The sequence below is a fragment of the Protobothrops mucrosquamatus genome, unplaced genomic scaffold (assembly GCF_001527695.2).
Source record: "Protobothrops mucrosquamatus isolate PMUCROS unplaced genomic scaffold, P.Mucros_1.0 scaffold1, whole genome shotgun sequence".
Lineage (NCBI taxonomy): Eukaryota > Metazoa > Chordata > Lepidosauria > Squamata > Viperidae > Protobothrops > Protobothrops mucrosquamatus.
Window position 1 is genome coordinate 2,725,196 of NW_015386388.1, and position 25,863 is coordinate 2,751,058.

A 25,863-nucleotide genomic window follows, 5' to 3' on the forward strand; every position below is an offset into this window, starting at 1 on the left:
AGGAGGAGGAGGAGGAGGAGGAGGAGGAGGAGGAGGAGCAGGAGCAGGAGCAGGAGCAGGAGCAGGAGCAGGAGCAGGAACAGGTGGAGCTTGGAGATCACATTCAACCTGATGACCAGAGATTTTTGTTTCACTGGATTTGATAGCAGTTTGAATTTTTTTCAGTTTCATGATGAAGAGTTCAAGAATATTGGCTTCCTAGACAAGAATGGATGAGGCCTAGTATAAAAATATCAGTTCTGTCCTGTCATCCAGCCTTCTAAGAATGATGTGAATTTTTCTCTCAGGAGCTGAGTTTAAAATCCTACTGTGGCTGGATTTCCCCATGCCTTGGCACTGCTGTTTTTCATTTCAGTGTCAATGTCTCTGTGAAAATTTAATCCCCCCTCCCTTACCTACCCATTAAGGCAAGCTCACTGCCTTAGGTAGCCTAGAAGCATGGTTGAAAAGATGTGGAAAGTTGGTGGCACAAACATACAAAACATTTTTGAAACTCTCAAATATGCAATCATATAATCCTGATCTAGGGGTTGAAAAAGACTTTCAATCCCCTGATTATGGGTATCAAGTCTTCGGTTGCAGCTGGAATGAGGTTGAGTCTCAAAATGGGTGAGGAACACTTCCCCCATCTTAGGCATGCATACCACAAGAAGCCCATTTCTTCCTTTTCTTGACATTAAACATCCATGTCACTTGCTCAGAACACTTCATTCATTTCCCATTAGCCTTTGCTGTCATCATCACTCCCCCACACCTATTGTTCTCATCTGTCTCTTTGTCTCTTTTTTTCTCTACAACTATTTCATCTTCTGAGGCTGAGTTGCACATTCTGCCTTCCCACACATGCCTGAAGCTTTTACTTTGTCACATGGCTGTGCTTTTAAAGATGTTTTCTGTCATCTACACAAACGTACACCAACAAGACAAAATTGGGAACAATCTGGAGCTCATGTACAAGTAGCTAAATGGAGTTGTTCAAAAGCACAATGGTTTTCTCTGATTTTTGCAAGGATAGAAAAAAAATGGCACAGTTTTGAAGAAAACTATGGGGCATATCTGAAATAAGCGGTGGCAAGATGTTTAAGAAATAGAAATCTTATCTTGGAATTCACCATCCAGGAATGCTTAGTGGTACATGAGATATGCTTGAAATATTCTTAATCAGTTTTTATATGATTAAAACTGTAGCTCCCTATTGGCTATTTGATGATCTCAAAGAAAACTAAGCAAGATGGGGACTAGTTGTTACTTGGATGAGAGATATTAGGAAATCCCAGTTATAAATCAGAGGAAAAATATCCCAGATGTAGGCAAAGGCAAAAAATACAAATTGAAAGATAATCACTAGGACCAAATGTCTATTCATGTATGTTTTTAGTTTTTCATGAAAACATGATACCTCTTTTTGTGTAGGGTGGTTGTTGTTGTTAATTGCGAAGTCGTGTCCGACCCATTGCGACCCCATGGACAACGTTCCTCCAGGCCTTCCTGTCTTCTACCATCTTCTGGAGTCCATTTAAGCTCACGCCTACTGCTTCAGTGACTCTATCCAGCCACCTCATTCTCTGTCGTCCCCTTCTTCTATTGCCCTCAATCTTTCCCAGCATTAGGCCCTTCTCCAGTGAGATGGAGGTGGAGGTGGAGATGACCACAAATGTAATTCACTATTTCTTCTCCTTTGTCATTTCAATGATTAATCATTTAGCTCAACATTTTACAGTTTCATTTCACTTTTTTAAAAAAAGCAGAAGTTTATTACACTAACTTGCTAATGATATAATTTTCCATACATGTTAGGAAAATTTCATAGCTTGATTTCTGTGTGCACAGCTATTGTAAGAAAGGTAGGCATTTCTCTAAGCTGTATTTTTCACCACTGCTTTGTTAATCCTTTTACTTAAAACTACAATTACTTGTGAATGGACTTTGCTTGGAATATTGCAAGTATCTGCATCTCAAGAAGGAATCTGTAGGTTTAACTCAGTGTGAAGCAAGAGCTTTTTTTTAAGAAAAAGAAAGAAAAAAGAATAAAATATCAAATGAGCTTCACTATACTAGATCTTTTTCTGTTAGTGTTCAGCTTTTCTTTATAGTTGCATTTTGGAATGAATGGTATCATGCCAACATTAGGCTTTTGAGGAAGAGTCTTTCGAATTTGAAAGCTAGTTGAAACCCAGCTTTGGATAGATATAGATATGATTCCCTTGATAGATTATTTGTACCAAGAACTAGGACACATTCATCCTGATTAGTTCTTGGTAGAAATAATCTATCAATAATTTCATTTAAGATTACTGTCCCAAACTCTCTGCTCCATGTCTCATTATTACAGATTAGGCTAATGGAAAAATGGGACAGACCCTTGTTGCATAGTAGCTCCCCCAATTATAGCTTTTCTTCTTTGGGAAGTTGCATTATTTTAATACATTTTTTTAAAATCTGTATATTCATACAATTTTAACTTTGCTTGTTTTCAGTTTATTACTGATATTGTTTTAATTGGTAATTCACTTTGGAGCTGAAAAGTGGTGCCTAAATTTTATATCTCAAAATAATAGTAATAATTCCAATATCTAAAAAATATCCAGAAATGATAAAATGAACATTAAAATTCTTTATCCCACAAGCAAACATTCTCTACAGCTTCCTTGCCCCAATCTTTTTCCTAGAATTCTTTGTTCGCAAAGATTCAAGTAGAGGATATACAGTATATGGCAATTGCATGCAAAATGGAAAAAGAAACATCAAAACAGAGCAAGTGAAGAATGTTAACTATTTTCAATCTTCTTTAACTCAAAGAACCAAATCAAAGACAACAGTATTCTTGGATGGAAACATCCAGTGAAGTTAAGTTTGCCAACCATGAAGCTGAACATTTTGTCATGGCAGTAGTAAAACTTTTTAAGGCTACATTAACTATATTATGCCTAATGCTTTACAGCTATGTCTCTCAAAGTTATAAACTTTAAGATGTGTGGATATCAACACACAGAATTCTCCAGGCAGCGCATTCAAAAAGCAAACATTTTTAAGGCAAAAATTATGCCTAGTGTTTTACAACAATATATCTCAACCTTGTAAACTTTAAGATATGTGGATTTCAACACCCCAAATTCCCCAGCCAGTGCATGCTGGCTGGGAGTTGAAGTCCACACATCTTAAAGTTCATACGGTTGAAAAACTTTGATTGCAGTTCCGCCTGTATGAGAACCTGAGACCATCAGCTGTCATTCAGACCAAATATATAAGAATAATGTTTAACTGCTAATGCAATTAATCAGGTCCTCTTTGGTAGAAGCACATACAAGAACCTGCCACTTATCAGACAGGCTAAAGGTAAATTTATGAAAGATTCTCCTACTCTCAATTCTCACAGACAAGTTCATGCATAGCTACAGATTTACATTACCCACTTTTTTCAGCCCAATTCTGCTTCCAACTTGTCATCAGAAAGCATTTCTGGAGATAAATCTGCAGAGGTATTAAGGTCTAATCCCCTACAATCATACAGGTCCATCAATTTATTTACTAGCTTTTGGAGAAAAAAGCCTGTTTGGTGGCTATATTCAATGATGTTCAGGTAATACTTGACTTACTACAAGTGGAACTAGAATTTCTGTTTGTGAATCACTGCAAATGTTAAGTAAATCATGCAGTCATTGTGCAAATCCAGCTCCCTCACTGATTTCCCTTGTTGGAAGTCAGCCAAATGGCAACCCCTTGACTCTGGGGCACCTGGGTCATAAATACATCCCAGTTACTGTGCACCCAAATTTTGATCACATAACTAGGGGAGGCTGTGACAGTTGTATTTGTGAGGACCAACTGTAGATCACTATTTTCAGTGCTGTTGTAACTTTGAATAGTCATTAAACAAATGGTCGCAAGTCAGGGACTTCCTACATCACCAGTGATTTTGGAGGGAAGATGGAAAAATATTATTCTGCAGGATCATCTCTGCCTCTGCCAGAATTTGCAACAGAATCATTTCCATCTGTTTTGTTACATTGGTCCTGGTAACAATTTTGGAATTCTACGCTAACATTCCCCCATGTTAGCAGGCTGACTGCTATTTTTTTTTCCTGAAATAGCTAAGAAAATTGCCACATCTTGTAATTATTGTAAGGAAGATTTTGATCTACTGTAATACTAGAATTGTATTCTTGATTTATTGTAGTTCATATGTATTGTCATGTATCTTGATTCCCCCCCCCATACCAACTGATTTTCTTCCAAAGCAATATTGTAAGTGTGGCTATTCATGCCCCATAATAGTTGTGGAATTTGACCATAAATAAATAAAACTCCCTGAGGCTTTACGAGCTACAATTCGAAAAACCCTGACCTAGTATGGCATTTACTTATTTTATTTACGCAGATCTGAAAAATCTGGATGACCACAAAGTGGCAGCAGAGCATGACAAATTTTAGTATCCTTTTTCTGCCATCTAAATGTTATCTGTAATGTGCAGCCCAGCCTGATTGCCTTAGTCTAATGCCAATCAGTCTTGCATTCCCAAATTGAGCACATATATTGCAATGAACTCTATAAAAGCACAATTCATAAAGGAGCAGAATTACACAAAGCAATCCAAAACAAGGTGTGTCTTCAAAGGAACTAGAACACTTTTAAAAAAAGGAATTGACACTGCCTGCCTCCCCCCACTCCCCCAAACTTCTTATAACAAAAGATATTGTCTTTCTGCTTTGCGATTCTTCTCCAAACAACCCATTTCTCACTGAGGACTAGATTCCTGCCAAATTTGCTAGACAAGGAAACTATTTGTGCAAACTCCTCAGCAGATCTCTGTTGTGTGGCATTATGAGAAAAATTCCTGCCCTACCCTGAGCACTTTATTTTCTAAGGCCGCTAATCTCTTGTTTTTCAATAAACCTTTGTTAATGCTCCTTTAATTCTGTCAACTGAGGTTTTGTCTGCCAAATCTTGTGTTATTATTGGGAGGTGTACATTTAATTTGGTTTCCTGTAGAGCTTCTGTAACTGCAAAGTCATATGGCAAATTTTAAATCTCGTTGATCAGACTTACAGTATCATTAAAGTTCAGAGGGTATTCGAATTACCTAAATGATGAGTCAGAGAAAAATAATCATACTCGTAACTATAATATCTAAGACTAAAAGAACAATTTGGATGACAATACTGAATACTGTTTAAGGGGAGAAAAAGTTGTGGATGTGCTCTTTTGATAAGGATCTAGAGGAAAAATGGTTTCCCCTCCACATAGGTGGGCAGAGAAGCAGGGATTAAGTCTTGGATTCAAACTGTATCTACATTTAAACTACAGATCATTCTCACTTACAGACTGCTTCACTCAGTGATTGTTCAAAATTATGACAGTGCTGAAAGTAGGTTTATGACCAGCCCTTAAAGTTGTGGCTGTCATAGCATCCTCACCATTTGGTAGTTTTGCAACTGGCACCTATTTACAATGGTTGCAGCAACCCATAGTGACGTGATTGTTATTTGCAAACTTCGCTGCCAGTTTCCAACAAGCAAAGTTAATGGGGAAACCTTCAAGAAGTCACAAGTTCCAGTCATGTCATGCCACACTGCCCAGAGGAGAGGCTCCACCAGGCGCGGCCCACACGGAGGAGCACAGCCAAGCACATGGCAGCCGGGCAGCAGGGGCAAGACTCTGCCCTCGCGTCCTATCACATGCAGATGATGTTGCAGGGTGCGGGCGGAGGGCGTGGCCGCCATGGCGCTGCAAGGCTGCCTGGGCGATCTATGGTGAATGGCCCTGCCGGCAGGCGGAGCGGGGGGTGGAGCGGGGGGCGGGCCGGTTTTGGGCACTCGGTCTCTAAAAGGTTCGCCATCACTGACCTATAGTGATTCGCTAAATGACCACAGGGGAACTGCCACAGTAAATCCGGTATAGTCATGTCATGTTTCATTTAATGACCACATTAAATGAATTGCACATTAAGTGACAGAATTGCAGATCCCAATTGCAGCAGTTAAGTGAGGACTATCTATTTAGGAATAATTTTTAAATGGACATCATTGTAAAAACTGTCATATGCCTATTTTATGCAAATCTATGTCTTATTTTGTCCTCTTTTGCTAACTTTCTCAAATGGAGGGTTGTCCATTAGAACTGGGAAAAGCATTACAAACGTAGGGGGATTTGCACCTGTCAAGTCAAAGTCATGTCAGAACATGCTCTTGTACTCTGGACATGTTATAATTACATTGAACTTATTTTCTCTGAAAAATAAAGGACAAACTTGAAAAAGAGGCAAATCTAAAAGAGATTTATAAGGATAAAGAAAATTAATTGTTTATAACTTTGCTTTACAAAGAAAAATTCAGGAGCAAAACCAAGAAAAACTTGGTTTTGCATACTCTAATAATATATAAAACCCAACAGAATATGTAAATTTATTTTAAAAAGACAATTCAATTTCCATATTTTTCACATGAATGTGAAAGATGATGCATTAAAAGTTGAACCATTTGTATGGTGAAAGTTAAATGACTAAAACGAAAAATAAAAGTCGGTTTTGAAAAACAAAAAGACATCTGAAAAACAGCTTTCTGAAATAAAGGACTGTCCTTTATAGTAAAAGATATATGACCACTGGATGTATCACTAATCATTTTTGGATCTTATGAGAACATTCAGGCAAACTAAAAATAAATTGAGAAAAAAAATGCCCTGATGTTTAGATCAAAAGGACAAGATAAAGAGCCAAGATAAAGTTTGAACTGCAAGATCTGGAGGTTTTTTCCTGTAAGTAATGGCCTTGCTGGAGTGCCTTGTCAAAAAAAAGCAACTGGCTATAGATGACAGGAGGCAAATCTGGAGGGAATGCCTTCAGGCACTGATCAAGAAAAGACTGCTAATATTCCATTTGAGTCCTTAATTATTGACTAGTTCATTTTCTATCCCATTTTGATTCTTCCTCGTGTACCTGTACTTCAAGTTGCTTGTGACCAACGTTGAAAAAGATTTAAGCATACAAAGAAATTCTTTTCACACTTAATACATCAATGCGATTGTTGAATCAAAACCAGGAGATGAAATGAGCTGTTACTCTGGATGCTTTCACCATTCCCTGAGGGCTGTCAAATCAGATCCATCAAAGCAAGTGAAGTAGTTCAGGATTTAGTGCCATGAACATAATGTAGAGGAGTTCTCAACAAATGATTTGTAAATCATTGAATTTCTTGTTCTTCTTGCTATGGTTCCAACTGGCAGAAGATTCTCCCTCCCTCTGCTTCCAGTCAAGGGTATTTATATTCTTTCAGTGATATCATATGATTAATGTACTGCAGTAAATACATTACAATACTTACTGCAATCTTTGGAAGAATTGTATGTTTTGTTTTAAAATTCTGCTAGAATACTAGCAGTGAAATTTGGAGAATTATGTAGATTGGCCATAGCTATTAGACCAATTCTCTTTGATATTGCAGTTCTGGCAAATTGGACATTGCAAATCCTGAGTTCAGGCTGCAAAATTGCCAGTGTGGGTGTGGTGGTGGGTGTTCTGGATACCATAGCACCAGCTTCAAAATCATCATAATAGGTTTCAGTTCTCAGGGAAAGAAGGCCCCAGGTTTTTATGCAATGAGTTTTTCCAAATATTGACTTCAGGATTAATAACCTTTAGTTTTTCAACCTTGTTAGCAAAGAGCTGGCATAGAAGAGATGAAACTGATTTTACATTGTTCTTTAATGTTTTAAAATTATATGCATATCCTATCTTTCCTCTTGGAGTTCAGGTTGTATATTTGTCCTCTCCTTTTTTTTCCACAAAACAGCAGTCTAAAAATGGGGCAGTTGAGACATAATTCCCCAGTGTGGTTCAATTTCTGGGTTGAAATTTGAACTCAGAACTCTTCCTCACATCAAAAGAGTTTTCCATTTGTGTTTGAAATAGCAAAAACTATTTTAATATAAACCCCCCCCCCAGTAAAACAAAACTAGTGAAATCTGTCTACCCATCCCTATTCTGCCACAGGAATTACACAAGCAAATGCTGCTGACCTTAGTTTCAGCACACAGGGCAGTTAAGGGTAGGGCAGGTGGATTCCCCCAGTTTTGTTTGCCTTCCTTCCCACCAAACATCACTGGCAGAAATATATCCACCAGTCATCCTTTTTAATGTTGGGCAGAGCTGAGTTTGGAGAGAAAGTGGGTTTTAACAGATGGCTAGGCTAGTGTGTTGAGCCATCTGCCAAAACTTGCACTGGTTTTGAACAAATATTTTGTGCGGGTGTGTTCAGAAGAAGCTGTCAGGGTTGAAGTTAGCAAGATGAGAAGAGGAAAGATTGGAAGCAGAGAAATCTGTTATGAAAACATTGTGCAGATGGACATAATAGCCAAACGTAAGAAAAGTCCTTTTTTCTTAGGCTAACATAAAGAAATCCAAGATTTAATTCTGTATTATGTCTCTATATATAACTTCTCTGTGGCTTGGTAAAAGCTGTTCTATTTTAGTTTGCTGTGGCTATTGTAAAGGATGTTCATGTGGAGATATGGAGACATGTGATGCCCTAGATTCCTTGTCAGTGTGCTAAATTTCAAAGAGAATTATTGCAAGCATCTGAGGAACTTTAGCAGGAACCTCACTGTTAGTTGTTATCAGTAGTTAGAAATATTAGAACTATTCCATCAGCACACAGGGCAAAACAGCCCCCCAAAACAGCCCGAGCAACAACATATAGAATCAGGGAAAGTTGTACCACAAAGCAGCAGAGAAGGAGCCAACTTTGTGTCTCTCTGCTTCACTGTATACTGCCATCACTCAGCTGCTGTTTAGCTGGTCCTCATTTCTGAGCCAGGAATCAACTTGGAGAATTTTCCCACTGTCCTGGAAGAGAATGCCCAGGCATCAGGGCGATAGGGGCATACCTGCACCAGCTTAAAGTGGCCAGCAGATGCCAGGCTGATCCCATCAATCTGACTGTACCAAGGACACAACATCAGTGAAGTACATCAGATTGTATTCACTACAAAAACTTTCTTGGGAGAGATATTGGGGGAGGGAAGAGGAACAAATAATTTAGAGCTGGTGCAGTTCAGGCTATCTGAAATCTGCCTAATGATTTTTGGATTTTTTAAAACATCTTACAACTATTGCTTTAAGGATGGGTTGGCTTTTTTGTTTATTGATGTTATTTATGCCATTAGAATCTACAAGCATCTTTTAAAAAATCTTCACAATTCTAAAAAGCAAACTAAATACCCCCACCTTCCCATTTCTCTTATAATATTTCTGCATTGTCATCTTTTTTTTTTCTTTAATGACAGCTGTGCAACGCCTAGCACAAAGTCATCTGGAATCCAACAGTTCCTGGATGGATGAAGATTATGCTGAAGATGTTGAGGAGGAGGAGGAAGAGGAGGAAGAAGAAGAAGAAGAAGAAGAAGCTCAGGATTCAGATGACACTGTGAGGGAGATGACTGGCTTGTATAAACCAGGAGGTAAGCCAGACAAAGAACGATTCAGAAAGAAGAGGGCAAACTAATGGGAAAACCAGAGCTCTCGGGCTGAGATTGGCAGTGCTGAGACAGGCACATTTTGAAAATACTTCTTATTCAAAAGTTGTTCTTATAAGTTTATTTTTAGTCAGTCAAGTACCACTATTGACTGCTTAGCACTGACTGTGCTTGTTTACCCTGTTTGATTAACATGATAGGAATAATTTATTGCTCCTTATGTGGCCTCTCGGCCTCCATGTCACTCTATAGCAGTGTTTCTCAACCTCAGCAACTTTACGTTGTGTGGACTTCAACTCTCTGAATTCATGTGCTGGCTGGGGAATTCTGGGAGTTGAAGTCCATACATCTTAAAGTTGTTGAGGTTGAGAAACACTGGACTATTTAGCACATTTACATGCTTGATTGAAAGAGAAGGAAGGCAAGTTTCCTTGGTTTTCTGGGCATTATGGGAGTTACATATGGAGAGTGACAAGCAGAAAAAGCTGGCCTGGGATTATTGCATTATTGAAGTCCACAATCAGAATATCCAAAGGCATTTTGGAGAATTGCACTGGCTTTTTGTTTGATACAGAGAAAAAGTCTAGTATTTTGTTTTAAACAATTGCTCCAAGATGCGTTCAAGTAGGCTACAGAGGCAGGCCTTAGAAGCCCAGGTAATACAATCACTGCCTTGTTTCCTAGGCTACAGTTGAAATTATCTCGTGTGAACTTAATAGTTGCATCGAATTCTGAATTTTTCCTTGTTTTTGAAAGATGAATAAGTCCCTGTCCGTGTTTGTGTATGAGTTTTCAGTTTTTGCTTTCGAACCTTAACTGAACCAGATGATCACTTGCAATAAATTAAAAAACGTGTTCGCTTGAACCTGGGATGATATCTCAAAGGATATTGTGAGGAATAGGGAGTGAGGAGGGTTGATTCCTGAGGTCAAGCAGTTTTAGGCAGGTGGGCTGTTACTGTAGTGACACACTTCTATTTAAGGGGCTTTTTCCTGCTGTTACCTATGGATCCCACTCACTAGGGGCATACTGTATGTACTGAATATATTTCCCTTCGTTTAGCACCTTTGTCAGAGAGAAATCTGTAATTGTCTCTCCCTCTCCACACACACATACACGTACCTTCCTATCCTAGCTACAGGGAGCTGCCAGTCTCCTAGGAAACCAGCTTTCTCCTCAGCAGGAAGGAGCTGCAAGATGGGAGAGGTGGAATCTATAGAAGACATTTTTCTTTTTTTTCCACCCCCAGGCCCGCTGTCCACATATTTTCTTTTTCTAGCTATTCCAGAGCAAAGGTTTGAAACTTACGCTGGTTGCCTAGTGCTCTAAAGCAGACTTTGCGGATTTGAGACTCTCATGAAATCTAACTGCATGATGCTCCTTTTAATCAGCAGAAAGAACAGAGGTTGAACTTCTCCAGCGTGGCATAGAATGGAGCCAGGAGTTATGACTGACTCTTAGGCTGAGCAATCATCAGTGTTAGAAGTTTGTTCTCTTAAAAACAAAAGAAAGCATAGAGTTGTAATACAGGTCTCTGCCCTCCCCTCCCCATATAAAGCACCAACATTGTGTTTCTGGTTCATATTTCTTTATTGTCTGTTACAGAATCCCAGGGGCAGGGTCCAGCTTCCAAAGGAAGACTGCTAAGACAATGCACTGGTAAGATAAACCATCAGCACTGACATTGAACAGCAGCAAGGGATAATTCTCCCATGTTTATCTTGAAGTAATGCAGATGAAGTATTTGCAAGTAGGACTGCTTTTTCCCATTCTTCTGTAATAAACTATATACGGTCCGACTTGAATGTCCTCCAGAAATGTGGACTTCCCTAGGCAGGGGAATTCCAGAAGAATTCAAAAGCTAATTCTGGGTGAAATATTCACCAATAGAATTAATAGTTTCACCAGGCAAGAAGGATGTACTCTGTGTAAAGACGGTAGGAAATTATTCCAGCAGGTAGAAAAGAATATTCTGCTGCCATTTGCAGATAAATGCAAGCCTATTCTGGAAATCTTCTCAGAGTTACTAATGAAAGTACTGCAGATAAGTGGATTCATTTGCAGACAGAGAAGCAGTGGGAAACAATTGCTCTAAAAAAGACTGCAGGCCAAACATAAGGACATAAGGAAAGAAGGAAAGTGTGAGAAAATTGCTGCTTTATCTTCTGAGGGATAATTTATTTCTCCTTCCTTCCTTCCTTCCTTCCTTCCTTCCTTCCTTCCTTCCTTCCTTCCTTCCTTTCTTCCTTCCCTCCCTCCTTCCTTCCTTCCTTCCTTCCTTCCTTCCTAATTATTGTCATCACATCCCACAAAGTCTTGGAAAATAAGCCCAAGGAATCTGAGCATCCAGTCTGCCCATCTCTCTCCAAATCACAGAAACGGAAAGGTAAATGTGGGTATTACAATACAGAGTTAAGAGGGATTTATTGCTGGAGGACATAATCAAAGGTATGAGTTTGGTCATGGTCAATCTCTCTCTCTCTCTCTCTCTCTCTCTCTCTCTCTCTCTCTCTCTCTTTATTTCTCTCTTCCATAGCCAAGGAGTTTTCACATGTCTTTGAAAGATAATAAAAACTTACAGAAAATTAGCAGTCTCCTTTACAGGCAATCTGTTCCAATGCTTTTAATTGTTGTCCATCTTCAACTCTTGCCTTCACAGTTGAAGACATAATAGTAAATGTTCTGAGACTGCAAGATGGGACACAAACACAAACATAAACATTTTAGAGGTCCAGATGATAACTTTAACTTTTCCTTCTACTGTGGTATATATAAACCAGTGTTTCTCAAATTCAGGAATTTTAAGTTAGATGTACTGAGGAATTCTGGGAATTGAAGTTATATATTAAGTTATACATTATATTATTCCATAAGTATTTATTTTGTTTCTTTGATGGTTAAAACAAATAGTGTGGGATAGATAGATAGATAGATAGATAGATAGATAGATAGATAGATAGATAGATAGATAGATAGATAGATAGATAACCTTTATTGTCATTTTTACTGTGAACACAGTGGCACACATTAAAAATGAAATTTAGTTGCTTGCTCTCAAAGTGTACACATACATAATACACATTTAAACATTCCATATACAACATGTGTATAGACCTACACCCTTACATATAAGCAACATATAAATACTAATCACTGTCCATCTTGAATACATAACAGAAGGAGGAGGAATATGTAATGTATATACTGATATGTAAACCTAGCAGTAAAAGCTTATAATACGGAGTGGCTGCCAGACCTCAAATTCAATAGCTGCTATGTAGCAAGTAAGCAGAAGAGTTTTCTCATCTAAAGCTTCCTGTTCCCCATGAATCAAATATTTTCATCATTTGGTAAACCAATCTAAAGACTCACTAGTGTTCCACCAGAATTCTTATCTATACTTATAGAAAGGGTGCTGAGTGTTTTATGCAAATACTCATGTGACCACTGAAAGAACTGCAGTTCTGGATGAAGGTCAAGGTATCAACCAAGTTCCAGAAGTCCTAATGCTAGTACATGGACTAGGGACAGAGCTGACTGTTAGTGGACAATGTTTTTCCCAAAAACCGAATAGAGTTTTCTTCCATCTTGACAGCAAACAAAGAGCTGTTGGATGGCAGAATGGGACAATTGGCCAAGGCTGCCTAGCCATTCCTGCTTCACTCCAGATCCCCAGGTGCAGCCAATCCACTATGGGCATTCATTTTAGGTTGGCCTTCCAGTGGGGTTTTCCTTCGCTACTGGGCCCCCACTCCCTCATTCCAGGTGATTCGCAGAGGGACACTTGTCCCCACCCAATTGGCTGTGAGAGACAATTAGCCGCATATCCCATCAGCCAATCCACACACCAAAATATGGGTCTCTATATTCTCATTGAACATGGTGGTGCCAGGTGAGGTAAGCAATGGCCTTGGGCACCAGGGATGCAGGGGACATGATGGCTGCAGTGCAGGGCAACTGGGCTGCTCCTCTTTGCCAAGTGCACCTTCCCAGGGGTGGCAGAGTGCCCTGCCACCCCCAAAAGGAAGGCTTGAACATCCCAGAGGAGCTGGGTGCAGAGCAGAGCTAGGCAGGATGCAACAGGTGGTAGCAGTAGCAGAAGGCGCAGGGTGGAACTCAGGCTTTCCTTTTGGGCATGGCAGGGTGCTTTGCTGCCCTCAGGAAGGTTTGCCTGGTGGAGAGAGCAGTCCGGTTGCCCTGCACAGCAGCTGTCATGTCCCCTGCGTCCCTGGCACCCAAGGCCATTGCTTACCCCACCTGGCACCACTATGTCTGCCTGCACTGTGGGGCACTGCCCGCCGCACCCAGTGCCACCACATCCAATTGCGTCCCACTCCTTGTCACGCAGATTGGCTGCCAAGATACTCGCCTAATTGTCCCTCTCAGCCAATTGGCTGGAGACAAGTGTCCCTCTGCAAATCGAATGGACAGGAGACCAGAGGCAGAGGAGCAGTGGTGGTGGGAAAACACTGGTGGAGCGCCAGCTGAAGATGAATGCCCATAGTGGATCGGCTGTAGTGGGGGACCCTGGGTGAAGCAGGCATGGCAGGCAGCCCCAGTAAATTGTCCTAGACTCTTGGATTGAGTACAAGAGGTACATTTGAGGTACAATAATACAAAAGCTAACATTGTACAAATATCTGGAATATGATGGTGGTGATATCAGAATGTACACCATGTCTCCATTGGAGAGCTGGTTAAGTAAGCTGATAAGTGGTGAATAGGAAAAACCATGTATAGTACAGATCTGCTCAAGAAAGAAGAAACATATAGTCCTGGATGCCATTCCTTTCTGTTCAGACTTGGCAGCAAGGGCCATTCTCTAGTGATAAAAAACATCAATTAACCGGGGACTCCATTAGTGCAGTCCATGAATATCCCGTATTCAAAAATCCAGATAACATCTGAAAAGCAGGAGCATCTTGCAGAAGTGAGTTTGAAGCACAGAATGGGATCAAACTACTATCAGTCAGTTGCCTAGTAAACATGACCTATATGGTAGATTAACTATAAACAACCACTCTTACTTAATTACATGTTGCTTCTCTGAACGTGTGTGGGTGTCACCTGTTTGTAAACTAAAGCAACCTTTGTCCTCAAAAGGAAGATCTTCTGTATGTGATCTAACTTCATGTGACACAAATTGGAACTAAAGCAAAAGAATCTGCTTAAAGAAATACTTATGCCTATGAGAAGAAAAACTGGTCTTTCACTTTTCTTAAGATAGATGAGAAAATAAAGAAGTAGGTTTATCACACAGAAAATGTGGGTTGCTAAGCAGGCCTTAAGCAGGTCTCCTTATGAAGTCAGTTTTCTTTCTTCCTCATCCACTCTGACAAAGTGTGGTTTAGTCTTAGATTTGTTCTTTGTCACATTCACAACTGCAGAACTTGTTGAAAATAAAAACTGGCAATCCCCCCTCCCCCATTTGGCCTGATACAAATTTCCTTGCTTTTTCAAGGTTGGTGGTACATCATCAGAAAGCTGCCACATGTTTTTTCTTACAAACGGAAGGAAAGCTGGAATATAATGATGACTACTATTACTTAAGAGTTGATGTGGATAAACTGGAATATATAGAGTTGTTGAGATATTATATTGGCTGCTAACTTGTAGAAGACATTACACAACCATTTTTAACCTTATTAGTACTTTTCAGTCATAGGTATTCTCTATACAGTGCCTGAATTGTCCCAATAAGGAAAAAACCTTGTTGTATAGTGCCTCCTAATGGTCAGTAGCTAATATAATCTCTAAAACTATAAACCCCAAAGTATGAGAGCATATAGAAAAAGGGGAGATGTAACTGTAGAGCTTCTATAGATTTATTGATGAATTCACTTTATGATATTTAGGCCTTAACATCTCTGGAAGCTGTAGAAACTGTGTTGTGCAGGATGTAATATTCTCAGGGAGAAAGTTGAACGGATATGCTGATGGTTCAAAATTCAGAAAGAAATGAATATATACGGTAGCTATTTAATCTGATTATCTTTATCTGGTCATTGGGTGATAAAAGGTTGGTCTGAAAATGATGGTTGGTGATAATCATGCAAATCTAGTAATAATCATGCAGATCTCTGCAATGCAATAAAAGGTCTTCACAAGCAGAGGAGTCATCAGCATAGTCAGAGATGACTTGGGAGACTCTTTCAGTAGACAATATAATGTTCAACATAGAACTCCTAGCCACCGGGCTTAATACTGGAGTTAATGGTGATGGCAATATAAATGAGAATCTAGTAGAATGACTAGATTGGAATCTTCAAAATTGTGGCAGAAATTTCTCCTTGCCGTTGTAGGCACAGTGGAAAAATTAAAATAATGGCACAATTATGATTGAATAAAGGAAGAGTTTCCTTTATTAGGTTTGGGTATGTGTCTATAAACATCATAGGATTTAAGCCCTAAGCATTGTGACCAAAAATTTTTAATGTGATAGTTTTCTTCGTATGTATTGCTTGTAAATCTGTTAGGACTACTAGCAGGTTTTTGATCCTAGAGAACCCAGTTAGATTTTGATCTTGAAGGAACAAGACTAAGACATCAAGGGCACTTTATGCTAACTCCATAGGGTGTGAGATTTCTCCATCTGAAACCAACTCTTGGATTCTAGCTCAGCCCTAGAAGTGCCTTAAGGAGAAGTCAGTGGCATTCAAGTGTCACTCTGCTGAAATGACAGATGGCTGAGATCCTGCATCTAACAACCAAGCCCTAGGCTTCTAGTCCAATGACAAGGAGTATGAACTCTTTTTTTCTTTGACATTTCAACACTTTGAAAATATTGAAAATATTCTAAAGTCATACCATCACAATTCAAAGTAAATGGATTTTAATAAAAAGTATACAATAACAATGAGACAAGGAAAAAAACGAAGAAATGAATAAAACAGAAAAAATATTGTTCAACACTTATGCTAACATAGTTATCATGGTAGAAACCACATCCAGAAACGTATCTTGCAAGCTATGTACTTTCTATCGAAATATTTCCCTCAGCCGAAGAAGATTCCAATGAGGGCTCCAAACAAGTATGTGATTGCAAAAATCAAAAAGAATTTCTCCATTCTGTAGCTCAACTCTCTCAACTAAAGACTTAATTTCTATAAGCATCCTCTGAAAACATTAGCCAGAATACCGGTAGGGTTAAATGAGTAGGATATTTGGAGGGCAAATAAGACTTGTCACAACAGCCTCTATGAGCAGCCATCTCTACAAAGATCCCAGAGTAGGGCATACATGTTGATTTGCTAAGGCTGCTGGCCTGAGAAGCTGATTTTAACAAATGCATCCCCAGCCACAAAAAATAAAAGTTTTACTCTTAAGTTACAAAGGAATATTTTTTGTCTGCTGAAAACAAGATTTTAGAATAATTATAATATTTAGAATAATTATCACTGTAGAACAGTATGCATATCATTATCAATAGATAAGCTGACCTTCAATTTTTTATTAAAATACTATGAAAAATGTATTACCCATAGATAAGCCGTCTCAAAATGTTTTATGTTTTAATGTTCACAATTGGCTTATATGCAATTTGTCCATTTTTGTGATATTTTGGTTAAAAATTCAAGGGATGGCTTATCTATGAATGGCTTACAAGTAAGTATATATGGGACATATAGGTACCACCAGAATTATTATATATACGCATACATAAGCTCAATCCAATTTTGGGGGGTATATTTTGGCACCTATAATTGTAGATTTGTCTATGAGTATATATAGTATATTTACTATATAATCTTGTCACAATCCACAATCTATACATGTTTTTTAAGCAAATCTATTTCTATTTTAAACTGAACAACTGAACTTTTTTTAAAAACAATGTCTCTGAACTTTATACCTGAGTTTACTACTTGAACATGTCATGATTGTATGATTCTACCATATTCCTAACTGATTCCATATGACAGACAAATGTAATATTATGCAAAGTAAATATATGTAGTGTTGTGTCCAAGCCTGCAAAAGCAGGCTCGGGACGTTGCAATGGTCCGGGGCTTTGCAAAAGCTGCCCGGGACCAGACTGAGTGGCGCCGGCCTTGCGCACATGCGCAAGACGGGAGAAGTGCCTGTGCTCGGTCGCCATTTTGTCCGGGGATCTGGGCATATAAAAGGAGGCCTGCGTGCCGTTGCTCTTGTTCGGGGTGTGACTAGCTGAAATAAAGACTGTTCAAGTAAGATGTGTCTTCATCATTCGCCATCAATGCGAGGACTTAACACTGGCAACGAAGGTGGGATCCCTTACAGCCTGAAGAGGAGTAAGATGTAAGACTCACCCAAAGAAGTCCTGAAGAGGGAAGACGGCGTTAAAGTCAGCGTCCAGCCTGCCAGTACAGCGTCGCTGGAGGTGAGTCGGCTGAAAGACCCTTTCCCTTAGAGAAGCGAGTAGTGAAGGGAGTGATCTACAGGATGGCGAAGATTGGTCGTTTATCCGAGTTTGATGCCACACACCCAGAGAGGTGGGAATCATACGTTGCCAGAGTGGAGAATTACTTCAGGGTAAACCAGATCAGAGAAGATAGTTTGAAGGCTGCAACCCTGTTGTGTGTCTGTGGACAGGAAGCCTTTGAGATTGCAGAAAATCTGGTGGCTCCTGCCTCTCTGGAAACTGTATCATATATTGATTTAAAGAAACTTTTAAAAGATCATTTCCAGCCTAAGCTGTCCATCATTGCGTGGAGGCACACATTTTAACAAAGGGATCAAAGAGTTGGTGAATCAGCTAAGGACTTTATTGCGGCTTTGAGGAGAGCAGCTAAACCGTGCAAGTTCAAGGATTTGGAAGAAAGGCTGCGTGACCGTTTTGTATGTGGTTTAAGGAACAGAGATTTGCAGCAGAAGATCTTTGCTAAAGAAGATGTTTCATTCCAAGATGCTCTTCGAGAGGTTACAACAGAGGAAGCAGCAGGAAGGGTGGTAAGAAATATGCGGCCCACCAGAAGCCCCCAAGAGACAGCATCCATCCACAACGAGAACGTGCGGGAAGAATTGGAGGCAGATCCTGAAGAAGAGGTGGATAAGCTTTACCAGGCAGCCGGAAGGAGACAGAAGGAACGTCCAGACAAGGCCCCAGCAACTCTTCATTGCTTCAGGTGTGGAGGACGCCACAAAAGAGTTGAGTGCTGGTTCCGTTCAGCCATTTGCAGAGCATGCAGGAAGCAAGGCCACATCGCATCCGTCTGTTTGGGTCATCAAAAGGCACAGCCTAAAGAAGAATTGCATCTGAAAGGTACCAGGGTCCCCAGCCAAAATAGGGTAGGGTTCTGCGCAACGCCCAGAAATATTTTAAGGTTAGGCACACATAAACCCTTAAAGAAGAAACTGTCACTTAAAGTAAGACTGCAAGGGGTTCCTGTATCTATGGAATTGGACACTGGGTCTGCACTTTCCATTATTTCCCTCAACACATTCAGGAAAATTTGCAGTAGCAATGGCCTTCGAGTTACACTCAGGCCATCCAATGTAATACTCACAGACTTTCAGAATTCTAAGGTGTGTGTTAAGGGGGAGGCCACCCTTAATGTACAGTATAAGGATTTTGAAGGTCCATTAGATGTGTTGGTTGTTGGGGGTGAACGAACAAGTCTCATTGGACTTGATTGGTTCAAGGCTCTGGGAATCCAGGTGACAGGGATTCACAATTTGCAAACGGGAAGACTGGCAGACGTCTGCAAGGAGTTTGCAGATGTGTTCAGCTCTGAGCTTGGATCTTACAAGGGTCCTCCTGTTTCATTAAAACTAGATCCTTCTGTAACGCCTATCAGGGTTAAGCCTAGGAGGGTACCATTTGCTCTCAAGGGTAAGATTGATGCTGAACTGGACAAATTGCTCCAACAGGGCATTTTAGAACCTGTGGATTCTAGTCCATGGGAAACCCCCATAGTAACGCCTCTAAAGGCCAATGGGGATATACGTATATGTGCAGATTACAAGTGTACATTAAACAAGGCACTACAGCAACACGCATATCCAGTACCTGTGGTGAGCCACATCCTGGCTTCTCTCAAGGAGGGGCGCATTTTTGCTAAGCTAGACCTGGCACAGGCTTATCAACAGTTGCCTGTTGATGAGGCTGCTGCTGAGGCTCAGACAATTGTAACCCATAGAGGGGCCTTTAGAGTAAAGAGGTTGCAATTTGGAGTGAATGTAGCTCCTGGCATTTTCCAAAGTGTCATGGAGAACACTTTGAGGGGTATTCCAGGAGTCTGCCCTTATTTTGATGATGTTCTCATTGCTGGGGCATCCTCTCAAAATTTGGCTGACAGATTAAGGGCTGTCTTGCTTCGGTTCAGAAGAGCGGGCCTTAAGTTAAAGAAAGACAAGTGTAAGATAGGAGTCAATTCTGCTGATTTTCTGGGATTCAGGATAGATGCCCAAGGCATTCACCCTTCTGAGGCTAAACTGAGAGCTATTCAGCAGGCCCCTAGCCCTAAGTCTAAGGGCGAGCTACAAGCTTTTTTGGGTCTATTAAATTTCTACCATGCATTCCTGCCACATAAAGCTGCTATAGCTGAACCCTTGCACAGGCTATTAGACAAACAAGCCTGTTGGCAATGGACTAAAGCCCATGAAGCTAGTTTCAATGAGGTTAAAGCCTTACTTACTTCTAATGCAGTGCTAGCTCACTTCAATGAGCAGCTACCTGTGTGCATTGCCTGTGACGCATCTCCATACGGGGTGGGTGCTGTACTGAGCCATTTGAAGGCTGATGGGACACAGGTCCCTGTAGCCTATTATTCCAGGACCCTGTCTTCTGTTGAGCGTAATTACGCTCAAATTGACAGGGAGGCATTGGCTGTTGTGGCTGGCATAAAGAAATTTCATGATTTCTTGTATGGCCGCCATTTCACGGTATATACTGACCATAAGCCTCTGCTGGGGTTGTTTACCACTAACAAACAGAATCCACACATCATTTCTCCTCGTATGCTGAGATGGTCCATCTTCCTGTCAGCGTATGACTATACATTGGTTCACAAACCTGGAAAAGAAATGGGCCACGCAGATGGCCTCAGCAGATTACCTCTAAAACAGGTGGAAGCAGACCCTGCTCCTGCTATCAATATTCTCTCCGTTCAGGGGTTGCCTGAATCTCCCCTCAATGCTAGGGATGTGGCTGCAGAAACTGCCACTGATCACATGCTTACACGCGTGCTGACATGGGTGTTGTGAGGATGGCCTGACAAGTGCCCAGATACGGAGTTCCAAAGCTTCTGGCACAAGAAGCATGAGTTTTCCACTTTCAAGGGTTGCCTGTTATGGGGTACCAGGGTTGTCATTCCAGCATCACTGAGGTCTAGAATCTTGATTTCTCTGCATGAGGGACACCCTGGGATAGTCAGAATGAAGGCGCTTGCACGTAATCATTTGTGGTGGCCTGGCATTGACAAAGCCATTGAGGCCCAGGTACACGGGTGTCACGTGTGTCAACATTCACGGCCAGAAATGCCTCAGGCCCCGGTTCATAGGTGGGAGGAAACTCAAACCCTGTGGTCTAGAGTACATGTAGATTACGCTGGGCCCTTTCAGGGGCAATTCTTCCTGGTTGTTGTCGACAGCTTCTCCAAGTGGCTAGAGGTTATTCCTGTATCCTCCACTACGTCTGCCAAGACTATCCAGGTGTTGAGAGGTATTTTTGAAGCTCATGGCCTTCCAGATGTTCTGGTTTCAGACAACGGTCCTCAATTTACCTCTTCTGAGTTCCAGGTATTCCTGCAGGCCAACCTGATCCACCATGCAACTTCAGCTCCTTTCCACCCATCCACCAACGGCATGGCTGAGCATATGGTTCGCATCACCAAGGATGCTCTCAAGAAACTGACTTATGGTAACTGGCATCATAGGTTAGCTGACTTCCTTCTTGCACATCACACCACACCTTGCACTGCCACCGGAAAGAGCCCTGCTGAATTCCACTGGGGTCGCTGGCTCATTACTAAGCTGGACAGACTGCATCCTGACAGGGTGTCGTCTCAGGTATCGCTTCCTCGGGCACCAAGGAGCCTTCAAGTGGGTGATCCGGTTTGGACTCGGAACTACGGGCCGGGTCATATATGGGTACTGGCTGTGGTCTGCAGGGTCTCGACCCTTGTCTTATGAAGTGTCTTTGGAAGACAGCTTTATTCTTCGGCGGCATATTGATCAGCTGCGTACGAGACTGGGTTCTTCCCTTTCCGCTCCTGGCTCTGGTCTGGGGGGGGAAGGAGGATCATATAATGCATTCTGAGGATCAAGGTCGGCAGACGGCAGTGGCCGCTGAGGTGGCCATGGGCATCCCATCACAGGGTTCCGCAAGTGCTCCAAATAGAAATTCATGGGGCAGGGGGTCAGCAGACACCCCCGCACTTACTCCAGCCTGGGAGTCAAACCGGGGGCATCCACATTATCCATACACACACAGTAATACTCCAGACAGGGAGACTGACCGGGGGACACAACCCACATTGTACAAGAGAACAGGCAACACAGCCTAGGGACTGGCCACATTCTGTACTTGATCCAAAAAGAAGGACAAAAGGAAGGGGGGGTGGCCATGCAGGCGTCTCCTGACTCTGACACCTCAGGCACATGCTTGGGAGTAATGGAGTATGGGGGCACCTCCACCTACCAGCAGTCTCTGTCTATTGGCCTGGGGCAAGAGGAACAGTGGTCTCAGGATGGTTCCATTGTGGACCAGGGGAAGGCCACCTCTCCTAGGTATGCTGGACAGGACTTAGAGGGTCCAGCCAGCCAGCAGATGAGCGGGTCAACCGGGTATGTGGGCCAGCAAAGTCCTGGCCTGCCAAGCCTGGTAGGAGAGCAAGCAGACCAGGCAACAACACCAGGGTCACCTGGGAACTCAGGGCAGCAACGTCAGGGCCAACATAGCCAGGCAGGCGAACAAGGGGGGCAAGGATTCTCTCCCGGTCCAAGGAGGTCGCAGAGAGCCAGAGGGCTGCCCAAACATCTTCAGGATTTTGTGAGGTTGCTGTCAAGTTCAAAGGGGAGTTCCCACAATGATAAGCATCAAGGGGCATGGGTATTTTGATTTTATGATTATTTTGATTTCGGATACAATTATTCCCAAACGAAAGAAAGGGGCTAACTTGTACATTCCACATTCTGTGTATTGGGTGTATGGAACTTTGAACACTCTTCCAATTTAGAGCATACATGTATGTGCGCAGAAATGTTTTTTTCCTAGGGGGGAGGGGTGTTGTGTCCTAATGGTCTGGGGCTTTGCAAAAGCTGCCCGGGACCAGACTGAGTGGCGCCGGCCTTGCGCGCATGTGCAAGGCGGGAGAAGTGCTTGTGCTCGGTCGCCATTTTGTCCGGGGATCTGGGCATATAAAAGGAGGCCTGCGTGCCGTTGCTCTTGTTCGGGGTGTGACTAGCTGAAATAAAGACTGTTCAAGTAAGATGTGTCTTCATCATTCGCCATCAATGCGAGGACTTAACATGTAGCATTGCTTAATTTGCATAATTTATATAGGTCATAGAATTCAGCTTCTGCACTGCAGAATGTGAACTATCTGGGTATTGGATTCTTACAACATGCATCTTGTAAGTTATAAATTAACCTTTCCATGCATCTTATAAGTTATGCGATAGTCTGAGTACCCCCAGGTGTATTGGACTGATTCTCATAATCTCCTCAGAAACCAACATATTTGGAAGGCATTGATTTGTAGTTTGTATTATTTATATGACAGGACAATACATATAATCTCTTTATGTGTGTGTGTGTGGGAAACAATATGTAGATGGACCAACACTGTGACTGCCTGTGTGTGTGTGTGTGTGTGTGTGTGTGTGTGTGTATCCCTTTGAATCAAACATGACTCCTGGTGACTGCATGGACAAATGAAGTTTTCTTGTCATGATTTTGGAAGGGATTTGCCATTGCTTCCTTCCCAGGGCTGAGAGAGAGGTCAACTTAGGCTTTGTGCCTAAGGCAGAAGTAGCTCACAAGTTCTTGGTTTCTAGCCTGATGCCTTAAATCGCTACACCAAACTGGTTCTCCATCCTTCATTAGTATAATATAATATCAATGCAGCATTCCTGAAATCCTTCAAGTCCCCATGCCATTATCCATCAAATTCTCTGACTTTTGCAGAGAGAACATTTGAGTCAATTGAATTGCAATAAGGTTCCCTGAAATGCATTTTATGGCTTAACTGTCAGCAAGTGCAGCTGGTGTTTTGATTAATGTCATAGAAAGCAATGCACCAAATAGAGCAATTGCTTACTCTCCAATAGTTTATACATAAAAATTGGGAGATGCTTGTGATATTGTAGTTCCATGCTATAGATCACAATCACCACTCTCTTCACTATCGGTGTGGGTTTTTGATGGCTCGCTGTATGCTCCATGTATTCCTGTCATCCAGGCCAAGAAACGAGGTTATTTTTACTGACGATAACAATTCCAACAGAATTCAGCAGCTTCAGTATATCAAGTGGCAGACCATGTACAATAGGCCCTCCAATTTTTTGTAAAAGTCATATTTGCATGGAATTGAGTAATTGTTGACATCTCATTCCATTGCAAGGCACCAGGCTGGGAAGCCTAAGAATTGCATGATGTTAAAGTGTTTGTCCACATGCATTTTATGCTAGAGAAAATGCATAAGACACACAAAGAAAAACAGAGATTGAACTTCACAAAAAATAGAGGCTAATCTCTGAAGAACAATATTTTGGGCATAACTACACCAAGCTAAAATGGATTTCCTACAGCATCAAATAAAGTAAAAAGATATCATGATTAAAAAATTACATTACATTATAAAATATTTAATTATAGACATTAAGAATTAAAGTCTACAGTATGTTTTTAAAAAGTGCTTTTCCACTCTACCACAATTCTAGCTAAATATTCCCAGAATCCTTTACTGTACAACTGGCAAAATTACAAGAATCAGAATCAGAATAGAGCTGGAAGGGACCTTGAAGTTCTTCTAGTCCATCCCCCTGCTCAAGCAGGAGATCCTATACCATTTCAGACAAGTGACTGTCCAGTCTCTTCTTAAAAACCTCCATGATGAAGCACCCACAACCTCTGAAGGCAAGCTGTTCCACTGGTTAATTGTCCTCGTTGTTAGAAGGTTTCTCCTTAATTCCAGGTTGCTTCTCTCCTTGATTAGTTTCTATCCATTGTTTCTTGTCCTGCCTTCTGGTGCTTTGGAAAATAAATTGACCCCCCTCCTCTTTCTGGCAGCCTCTCAAATACTGGAATACTGATATCACGTCCCCCCCCCCAGTTCTTTTTTTCTCTAGACTATCCAAACCCAAATCCTGCAACTGTTCTTCATTTGTTTTAATCTCCAAGCATTTAATCATCTTAGTTGCTCTTCTTTGCACTTTTTCCAAAGTCTCAACATCTTTTTTGAAACGTGATGACCAAAACGTGATGACCATTCTAGATGTGGTCTTACTAATGCTTTATAAAGCAGTATTAATACTTCACGTGATTTTGATTCTATGCCAAGGTTTATACAAGCAAGGATGGTATTAGCTTTTTTGGCTGCTGCTGCACACTGCTGATTCATGTTTCAGTGATCGTCCACTAGGACTCCATGGTCCCTCTCACAGTTACTATTTTTGAGCCAGGTTTCGCCTAATCTATACTTCTACCTTTGGTTTTTTCCTGCCTAAATGTAAACTTTGCTTTTCTCTACATTAAATTTCATTTTGTTTGATAGGGCCCATTGTTCAAGTCTGTCAAGATATTTTTGAGCTGGTCTTCTGGAGTGTTGACTATTCCTGCCAGCTTAGTGTCATCTGCAAATTTGATGAGTTTGCCTTCTATTCCCTCATCTAAATCATTTACAAAGATATTGAAGAGTACTGGGCCTAAGGCAGTAGATGTAGTACCATTAAGGACTCCTCATTGAGTATGGTTTGTCAGCCAGTTAAAAATCCATCTGGTAGTGATACTGTCTATCCCACATTTTTCTAGCTTACCAAGAAGTAGTTGTGATCTACTTTGTCAAATGCCTTGCTGAGGTCTAAATATACTATGTCCACAGCATTTTGCTAGTCTACTAATTTAGTCAGTTTGTCAAAGAATGAAATAAGACTGATTTGTATGATCTGTTTTTTTTTAAAAAAAAAAACCATGCTGGCTTCTAGTTATAACTTTATTTATTTCTAGATGTTCACAGATCTGTTTTTTTATTATTTTTTTCCAGTATCTTTATTATTTATTATTATTATTATTAATTTAATTTCTATACCGCCCTTCTCCCGCAGGACTCAGGGCGGTGCACAGCATATTAAAACAGATACACATATCAATAAAAATAAAAACCCCTCTAAAACCAAATTAAAACCAAATATTCGAAGCTGTGTTCCAATTAAAATTATACTTAAAATCGTCCCTAAATAAAATCCTCCTTAGG

At 41.0% G+C, this 25,863-nt stretch overlaps 1 protein-coding gene across 2 annotated transcripts in view; it reads left to right on the forward strand.

Moving 5' to 3' along the window:
- The window catches only part of PPP1R1B (protein phosphatase 1 regulatory inhibitor subunit 1B), a 76,991-nt gene that overhangs the window by 45,141 nt on the left and 5,987 nt on the right, over nt 1-25,863 (forward strand). For both annotated transcript variants that reach the window (XM_015832255.1, XM_029287350.1), the window contains exons 5-6: nt 9,281-9,454; nt 11,075-11,128. In XM_015832255.1, the coding sequence (XP_015687741.1) occupies nt 9,281-9,454; nt 11,075-11,128 (228 nt within the window). The remainder of the gene's footprint in view (nt 1-9,280; nt 9,455-11,074; nt 11,129-25,863) is intronic.